General features: G+C 35.6%; 1 protein-coding gene across 1 annotated transcript; it reads left to right on the top strand.

Annotated features, from left to right (window-relative positions):
• Positions 1 to 6,921: 6,921 nt before the first annotated feature.
• Positions 6,922 to 8,523, top strand: LOC114239478 (lewis-type alpha-(1,3)-fucosyltransferase). Its single transcript, XM_028169724.2, has 2 exons — positions 6,922 to 7,871; positions 8,232 to 8,523. Exons 1-2 carry the CDS (start codon positions 6,922 to 6,924, stop codon positions 8,521 to 8,523), a joined length of 1,242 nt encoding a protein of 413 aa, XP_028025525.2.
• Positions 8,524 to 10,475: the final 1,952 nt, after the last annotated feature.

Raw genomic sequence — 10,475 nt, 5'->3', positions numbered from 1 at the left:
ATTTCATTCATGCATTTTGGATTGTAAGGTGCGACAGCAGCTATGCAGCAGACTTGCAAAAATAGAACTTCCACCTTTCTTTAAGGTTGGTTGGTTCTAAAACCCCGAATTCAAATTACATCCTGAATCATGTAGAGATACCATCAAAAGCTCCACAAAAAATTCAAATACAACTTAAAGAATGGGACCCATTCAAATAATTGTGAATACGATTTTTATCGTACAAAGGTAAGGAAAACAATTAGAATCGTCATCAGATCTGCTATTAAGTACAGCGCACAGACGTATCTGAGAGCCAGTAATGGCGCGCTTCAAACAGTGCCTTCTCAAAGAAATCATTATTCCGCGAGCTTCCTCGCGCGACCACTCGGAAACATTTAGTGCTGTGATTCTGTCGATACTTAATGTCGATAGACTGCAAGAGCAATTAAATATTTATATTAAATGATTATATAATCTATATATTATATATAAACATTAATTGCTGTTCGTTAGTCTCGCTAAAACTCGAGAACGGCTGGACCGATTTGGCTAATTTTGGTATTCAATTATTTGAGGAAGTCCAGAGAAGGTTTAAAAGGTAAATAAATATGAAAATGCTCGGAATTAAACAAAAATAACAATTTTGTTTTACCTTTGATGTGTCCCCCGTCGGACGGATTGCTTTTGTTTGTTTTAAGTTTATTTGATACAAAAGTTTAGGTCTTTTATTTCTCGATTGAGGTACTACGAAGTCTGCTGGGTTAGCTAGTTAACAATAAATTTTAAAAGCTTGGGCAAACTTAGGCACACCTTTTTATTATCCCATTTTAGCAAATTACATTTTTCCTGCTTTTTTTTTGGTCTAATTAAATTTTTTTTTTCTGAATTTTTATCGTTATTAAGATGAAATAGCCCAATAGTAATATAGTTGAGAAAATTCTCTACGTTCATTTGTTCTATTTGAGGAACGACTTTCACGAGGAAGGAATAACATTACTTAATAATACGGTAAGTTTTGTGCAATTGCTAATTCGGGTGGATATAAGAACTCTATTCCTTCCCTGAATCGTTTGTTGCATTCCGACTCCGGTAACCATTTCAAATAAACTGAGGGTCATCCTACCAGTAATAAAAAGAGCGAATGCTATTTATTTCATGTTAATTATCAGTTGCAAATTGCGAACAATCAATTGGGAACCGAAACTATTTAAGAAAGAAGAACAAACAAAGAAGAACTTTCCAGAAAACTGTCTGCTATCTGCTTCCATCGTATTCTCAAGTACTTCGGTCACATCTCTCGTAAAGACCCTGATAGCTTGGAGAAGCTGATGGTAGTTGGTCAGGTTGACAGGAAAAGATCATACGGCCGCTCACCCACCCGCTGGTTAGATCTGGTAAAAATGCTCACCGGCCTGCCAATAACCGAGGCTATAAAGACCGCCGAGGACAGGAAGGCTTGGAGAAGCATGGTGCATCAAGAGATCAACACTTCAAGCTAGACACGACCTTCGGTAATGACGAAAATGACTAATGAAAAAAAACATTGGAAACGTCGGTAATAACTTTATGACATAAATAAAGACCAGATTAAACTATAAAAGTAGTTTTAATTTTATTTACGACTAGCTGACCCGGCAGATTTCGTAGTGCCTCAATCGATAAATAAAAGACCTAAACTTTTGTATAAAATAAACACAACAACAAACAAAAGAATCCATCCGACGGGGGACACATCAATTTTGTTTTTAACTGTTATTTTTATTTAATTCCGAGCATTTTCATAATTAATTACCTTTTAAACCTTCTCTGTACTTCCACAAATAATTGAAGACCAAAATTAGCCAAATCGGTCCAGCCGTTCTCGAGTTTTAGCGAGACTAACGAACAGCAATTCATTTTTATATATATAGATAGATTCGCGAAAGCCGAATAAATTACCAAAAGACCATGTTCAAGTGATAGTGCATCAAATGCAGAAGAAATTCAATAAATAAATTAATAACTTACCTTACTATATAAATATATTCCGTAATAAACTTATATTACCAAAAATAATCTCTAAACAATAAATTTACAGAACAAATATCGATGGAATCTCCTTACGTCTCTAGATCAGATTCACGATTCGCCGCGGGGTAACGAAGCTAATCTGTACTCAAGTGTCGACAATTTGAACCGTAACAACAGAAAATAAGCAAGACTTAAACGCCCTATGCCGAACTTAATATTTAACTAAAATAAAAATATCAAGACGAAGTTTTTGTACCAACGCTACCTTATTTATTTTTAATCAATACGTACGTTATCTATAATTAATACGTAAAGTAAAAACTTTGTATCCCTTTTTACGAAAATTGCGCGGACGGAGGAGTATGAAATTTTCCGCATTTATAGAGAACATAGAGATAATGCTAATATTTTTTTTAAATAATGCATAAAAGATACATTAAATCAATAAAGAAAACATTACACACACTACATACCATGTATTTGACGCACACACTGATGCATACTATTTATTGTCAAACTTTTGTTCTTGACGTCTGTTGTCAAATTGAGAATATATTAAATATTGTTTGTCTTTATTAATATTTTTTATAGAGTATCCTTGGCGAAATTTGTGATTATAGAAGTATAAAATACAATCATAATAGTGTACAAACTTACAATTCCAATTAATTATAGTCGAATTTCGACTACTGCGGGGCCTCTAGTTTGTTTTAATACAATAAAAATATTATTTAACAGGTTGCACCACGGTTACACTCTATAACTTCCTTGAACGCCAATCGAAGTTGAGTAGCGGCACCCAAACAACTGTGACCGAGTGATCGATCTATGTATATTGAATTGAGCTTTGTTTTATACTAATACACACCTTAAGAGCCATCTTCGACTAAGAAGCAACGGCAAAAAAAAAACAATTTCAAAGCTTTTTTTTTATTGCTTAGATGGGTGGACGAGCTCACAGCCCATCTGGTGTTAAGTGGTTACTGGAGCCCATAGACATCTACAACGTAAATGCGCCACCCACCTTGAGATATAAGTTCTAAGGTCTCTAAGGTCTTTTGCAGTCGTTGTGGCCTTAAGGATAAGACGTCTGGTGCATTCGTATGTAGCGATGCACCGGTGTTCGAATCCCGCAGGCGGGTACCAATTTTTCTATTGAAATACGTACTCAACAAATGTTCACGATTGACTTCCACGGTGAAGGAATAACATCGTGTAATAAAAATCAAACCCGCAAAATTATAATTTGCGTAATCACTGATGGTAGGACCTCTTGGGAGTCCGCACGGGTAGGTACCACCACCACGCCTATTTCCGCCGTGAAGCAGTAATGCGTTTCGGTTCGAAGGGTGGGGTAGCCGTTGTAACTATACTGAGATCTTAGAACTTATATCTCGAGGTGGGTGGCGCATTTACGTTGCAGATGTCTATGGGCTCCAGTAACCACTTAACACCAGGTGGGCTGTGAGCTCGTCCACCCATCAAAGCAATAAAAAAAAAAAAAAATTATAGTTACAACGGCTGCCCCACCCGTCAAACCGAAACGCATTACTGCTTCACGGAAGAAATAGGCAGGGTGGTGGTACCTACCTGCGCGGACTCACAAGAGGTCCTACCACCAGTACAAAAGCAGCATTACGCTAAAAAATGTTGTCTGACCGTGGAATTTTAGGAACTGAATCGGTTTTTGGGAACATTAAAGCATGGCCATTGTAGAATACAATAATCTTTTTACGTGTCTTCTTTCCTGCGAATTCCTAATCAATAATAGTAATATCTCTAACATGTTCAGAGTCGATGCAATAATGAAATAAATTACAATTGCGATACGAATACAGACGTATTAACTAACAACATGAATGCCACAACGCCACCACCACATGCCACCACCATCTTGAAACATGAGGTCTGAATCTCAATTGTGTCGTATAAAGACTGCACTCTCCATTCAACACTTTGAGAAGGCGGCACGACATGAGAGCCCTCTTGTCATGGCCGCTGGAAATTACATACCCGATCATGTAGACAGAATGGTAAATAGTCGACGTCGCCCAAAACACGTTATTACGGATCCTTCCGATCCACTAACGGTGCTTTTAGGTACTACAAGCACCGGTAACCGTTCTCCTCGAACCCGTCGCTTGCGACGAAGGGCTCGACGAGCGAATTAACCCACAGACACATTCCACTGAGTTTCTTGCCGGATCTTCTCAGTGCGGGTTTGGTTTCCGTTCCGATGGTAAATTCTACGAAGCACTGCTCTTGCTAGGGCCAGTGCTAGCGGTTTGAGCCCCGTGAGTTCACCTACACGTTAGGGTGAAGCCGTAATAGCCTCTCAAGGCTATCAGCATAGGTAGGGAAAAAAAAATTCCCAATCAGACAGGACTCAATATTAATAAGTAATTTCGCAATGTTAGTATGCTGGTTGATTGCGTTATTGAGGGCAGTATAATAATCCTTTGCTGACGTGTATGGAAGCTTTATACAGAACAAAACTGAATACAAAACATGAAAGTCTAACATAACTTAATATTCTTTGTCACCGAAGTCTTGTTAACGTTAATTCACGACAGAAACGTTTTGATGTTAAAAAAGTATTAAAATACTTTTTTTTTATCACAAGCAAACTCGTGATCACCAACAAGTATACAACACAAATAGACCTCGAAGCAATTCGAAGTAATGATCCCGCTGTTTACCGGAACGGAGAGCCCTGCAGGAATCCGTAATTTGAAGAAAGGGTATTGAATAGAAAATAATTGACGGTCGTATTTTAAATAAATTGATGTTCGCACGAAATTCATTCCGATAATGTTTATTTATAACGTCTAGACACAAAACGATAATGGATTTTAGATTCGTTTCATTTGTAAACTGTCAGCTATTGTTTAGTTTTAGATTTATCAGTTACTTTAGACAGGACAACGAGGATTTCTTTAGAAAATTACTTAAAACTAGAGGTCCCGCAGTAGTCGAAATTCGACTATAATTAATTGGAATTGTAAGTTTGTACATTATTATGATTGTATTTTATACTTCTTTAATTAATGACAAATTTCGCCAAGACTACACTATAAAAAATATTAACAAAGACAAACAGTATTTAATCTATTATCAATTTGACAACAGACGTCAAGAACAAAAGTTTGACAATAAATGGTATGCATGCGTGTGTGTATTAGTGTGTGTAATATTTTCTTTATTGATTTAATGTATCTTTTATGCATTATTTAAAAAAAATATTAGCATTGTGCACTTCTTCTCTACATTCTCTATAAGTGTGGAAAATTTCATACTCCTCCGTCCGCGCAATTTTCATAAAAAGGGATACAAAGTTTTTGCTTCACTAATATTACTTAAAATATTGTGCACGCTATATTTTGTCGAATGACATCCCTGAATCCGATAAATACAAATAGTTGTGATTTCCTAACTAATGAGTGGGACAATGTAAAAGTAACTTCTTCATCACCGACTCATTTACCACCTTTTAGGCTATATGATAAAATGACTGCTATAAAACTCAAGATATAAATGTTTTTTTCATTGCTTCGATGAGTGGACGAGCTCACATCCCACCTGGTGTTAAGTGGTTACTAGAGCCTATAGACATTTACAACATAAATGCGCCACCCACCTTGAGACATAAGTATTAAAGTCTCAGGTATAGTTACAACGGCTGCCCCACCCTTCAAACCGAAACGCATTACTGCTTCACGGCAGAAATAAGCAGGGTGGTGGTACGTACCCGCGCGGACTCTCAAGAGGTCCTACCATCAGTATCCTAATAATCGCATGTCGACGAGCACACCAGACGTCTTATCCAAATAGCGGATACTTCAGAATCTGACAGAACATTCAATTTCTAAAATCTGCATAGAAGTAGCTTGCGATAGCCAACGAAATCCATCTTTAATGACTTAACGTACATAATATTTCGATACAATATAAAGGCGTTTCCCCACAATGCCTTTTACGTAATTTATGTGTTTAATTTCACGATATAAGGCAGCGAGTTGAACCTACAGTGCCATATGAAAAACTCGTTTCCGTTTTCAACATTTAATTTATGGATGAAAACACTTTCTCAGCGTAACTGATATTGAATGTGTGATTTTTTGTTGTGATGCTTGGTTAGCATTACCACCTTAAGACATGAGATCAAATTCAAAAAGCTTAGAAGCTTAGAAAGTTTATAAGTCGTCGTGGCATAAAGGATGAGACGTCCAGAACATTCGTATATTATAGCGATGCACCGGTGTTCGAATCCCGCAGGCGGGTACCAATTTTTCTAATGAAATACGTCCTTAACAAATATTCACGATTGACTTACACGCTGAAGGAATAACATCGTGTAATAAAAATCAAACCCGCAAAATTATAATGTCCGTAATTACTGGTGGTAGGACCTCTTTTGAGTCCGCGCGGGTAGGTATTTACGATGTGCCATACATATATCGGCGAGATTAAAAATGGTTTCCTAAAAAAATATGCATGTGTGAAATTTTAAGTTTAATTATATTTTATAATTATTGCCGAGTTCATACGGATATACAATACCTTGAGTAAAATGTCATTCAAATATCTAAAATTAGAAATATTAACTTTATAATGCAGTAATAAGTAGGTATATTATCAAAAATTTGTTAAACTGCCAAATAAATGTTCGAGAACATTTATCCGGGAAGTCACATTCATCAACTTGTCAACAAAACCAATAAACAGTAAATTTACAACTTAATCAAATAAATAAATAAAACCATGAACACGCATTCTTTCACTATTATTCTGGTAAAGTTTGTAAACTTAGCATCCCTTTATAAACACAAACAATAGATTTTCATTCATACGTTTTATAGTAGATCAGTAGTACTCCTGGCATCACGAATACAGCGTTGATGAAAATTAAAAAAGTATTTTCATTAAACTATGTACAAATATCAAGTGAAAGAAATGACATTCGTGAACACCTTCAGAAAAATCGTTTGGAAATTTATTTTATTTTCAACGTTAGTGATATGCCTGCTGATAATATCTCTACTACCACAGTTTCTTAAAGCGAAAAGTTTTTCAAGCATCACAAACACAAGGTACCCAACAGACTTGAAATATATATTTATTTGGAAGCCAACGCAAAAACCGTATCGGTATGGCGGTATGAAAGTATTGAAATACGAAACAGGACAAAAGATATTCATCAAACAGAAGTGCGAGTACATTAATTGCTACATAACTTACAACAAGAGCCTTCTAAGAGGCACTGAACACTTTGATGCTGTTGTTTTTGAAGGAGAAGACTTGTTAAATGTACACAGAAAAAACATTAACCTCACGCGTGTACCATCACAGAAATACATTTTTAGAACTTTGGAATCTGCCGGGAAGGCACCAATCTGCAATGATGATTTTGACGATTTCTTTAATTTTACATGGACTCACAGATTAGATTCAGATATCGTAAATCCCTACTTTGATATATACAGCGAAAACAATACTAAAATCGGTCCGATTAAAGAAATACAATGGATAAAAAAAATGAAACACGACAATAAACTTACGAAGAGGTTTAAAACAAAAGATAGAGCTGTAGCGTGGATTTTAACAAATTGTAAAAACAAAAATAGACATCAAGACTTCGTTAAAGAGCTCAAAAATGAACTTAAAGGTTATAATTACAGTTTGGATACATATGGTCCTTGCAGTAATAATAAATGTCCCCAAGGCAAAACATTAAAATGCTACAAAATGATAGAAAAGCGTTATTTCTTCTTACTAATTTTGGAAGAGATGTTCGAGGAAGATTACGTTACTGATGAAGTTGTTAAAGCAATGAATCATTTTACTATACCAGTAGTAATGGGAGGCGCTGATTATAATAGGTCAGAAAATTACGTTTGTTAAAATAAATGTTAAACATATAATTTATTATATGTAGTATATTAACAAATAATAGTAATATAATATTACAGAAAAGATTGATTGACACAGTTTTTTTTTTGCTATTGGGGAAACAGCTTGGACGTACAATATGTGCCTAATCTAAGTCACATAAACATAATACTGTATCTACCTTGCTAATAATTTGGTACTATGGCATCGTGTATTTTACATCGAGAGCCGACTTCAAATTAAACCGAAGCATAATATAACACAATGATACTATTACGACCTCAACTTACACTACGTTCGTTAAAAAAGCCACAACAATTTTGACATAAGTTGTATTTAATTTTTTTCAGATTTTTACCACCCGGCTCTTACATCAATACCTTGACTTTCGACATGAAGAAACTAGGAGCGATCATAGACTATCTTATCAAAAATCGGAACATGTACGAGTATTTCTTCGATTGGAAAAATCATTATCACTACACACGTAGATCTAGGACTAATGTCTGTGATTTGTGTGCCAAACTGAACAGTAACTCAAGTAATAATTCTTATAAAAACTTCAGAAAATGGTGGAATCCTGACTATAGGGATTCATGTCAACGGATGAGTTTGTTAAGTTTATTTGAAAAATATGTATGAAAATTTTTTAAATAACAATATACAGTCTGCCTCAAATAGCAAAGTTCGTCTGAATGTCGGGTAGTTTGATTCCACACGGAACATTAAATCAAATATCATGTTTTAGAATGTTGACAAAAAAACCAACACAGTGAATAATTGATGAGAAAATGGTAATTGTCATTAATAAGTTGTAACTGGTGTATATGGTTCTGTTACTGAGTGGTTACAGGAGCCCACAGATACCTTGAAACACGAAGAGAAAGCTTCAAATTTTTAACGCCTCTCCCACCCAGAATGTATTTCCAATTATTAGCGAACTGTTGAACCTATTAAACAAAAAAAAATGGACAAAAGCAGCTGTCAATACAATTTGAAAAATATCGACAATATACAATACACAATTTGATAAAAATCGACAAGCTTAATTTTTTTTATTTAGTTATCTCTTCGTTACGACGTTTATTCAATTTACTTTATTTCAAAACATTTCTTCCCAATTCGTATCCCACTTCTCTGTCTATGGAAGAAACCTTTCCTTCCCCACTGCAATTTAAAAGCCAATATAATTGATAATTAAAACTTATGTCTGCTTTCTTATATAACCGCTACAATATTTAGTTGACATTAAATGGGCATTACGGGCCTATCTGTTAGTCTTTGCTCCAAGAACAATTCTCATTCTCGAAGGTGTAAGTACGTTAAAAGAAACATGACACTGAGTCTCTGCGGATATAAACATCTAAATGTGTTAAGCTCTTTTATAAATTCTATGCTCTGTGAGCACTATAGTTTTTTGAAATATTAAATATAATATAATACTCTATGCATTTTTGTCATAGCTGTACTTTTTTTTCACAATTATAATAAGATCCACATAGCGTCGGGTGTGCCATCTGTGATCGACGTTTCTCCGATTTATTATTGAATACTTTTTAGACTTATCCTGTGACAAGGATCCGCAATCCATCATTATTATATCACGAAAAGGATTTTGTGATGATTTTATTTTTGGAGATTTGTTATGATTTTTAGTCCGTTTGCAGCTTAGTTTCGATTCGCTCTAGTGTCATCTCTATGTTATCTATTACTCATAGTGTTCTTTTAACAGCTTTTATAACAATCTTCATTTTTCGTTATATATCGAAAAGTAAAATATACTTTAATTTATAAATGTAAATAATTAACTAAATAATAAGCAAAAAGTTTGCACCCGTAATCTGCCGTGGTCCTCGTACGGGAATAAATTATTACTTCGGTTTGGAAATATTGCAAGATATTTGCATCAACAAACTTGCGCATACTCTAAATTTCTCATGAGTCTTGCTTTGTATTATGATAGTCATAGAAATATGTCTGTAACGAACATTTTCCGGTCACCGTTCTCGTCGAACCCGTCACTTGGGACGAAGGGTTCGACGAGTGAATTAACCCATAGACACAGCCCACTGAGTTTCTCGCCGAATCTTCTCAGTGGGTCGCGTTTCCGATCCGGCGATAGATTCTGCGAAGCACTGCTCTAGCTAGGGTCACTTCGGTTTGAGCCCCGTAAGCTCACCTACTAGTTAAGGTTACGCTGAAATAGCCTCTCAAGGCTATCAGCTTAAGTAGGAATAAAAAAAAACATTTTGAAAAAAACGCTCTGTTACACGGATTGTTTGCACACAGATGTGCACTGTGCAAGCCCGAGGATTGCAAGTCTTTATTGATAGTTATAAAAGCTAGATCATTCCTTCGGGCTCTGTTGTCGATAAGTCGCACGATTTACAAGAGAAGTAAACTATCCCTTTGTAACAAGGTTCGTAACAACTTGGTTACGTTCTGTCATGACCTATGCAAGGTCACACGGCCGTATATACATTAACTCTCTCCAGGTCATTCAACCCCGTTTCTGAAGGATAGCCGACAGAACACCTTGTTAAGTCAGTAATATCGATCTTAACGACGACTTAAATTTACTACCACCTGGTCCA

Source organism: Bombyx mandarina, chromosome A1, assembly GCF_030267445.1.
Source record: "Bombyx mandarina strain Sakado chromosome A1, ASM3026744v2".
Lineage (NCBI taxonomy): Eukaryota > Metazoa > Arthropoda > Insecta > Lepidoptera > Bombycidae > Bombyx > Bombyx mandarina.
The sequence above is the reverse complement of the archived record's forward strand: the minus strand, read 5'-3'. Positions and strand labels throughout refer to the sequence as shown.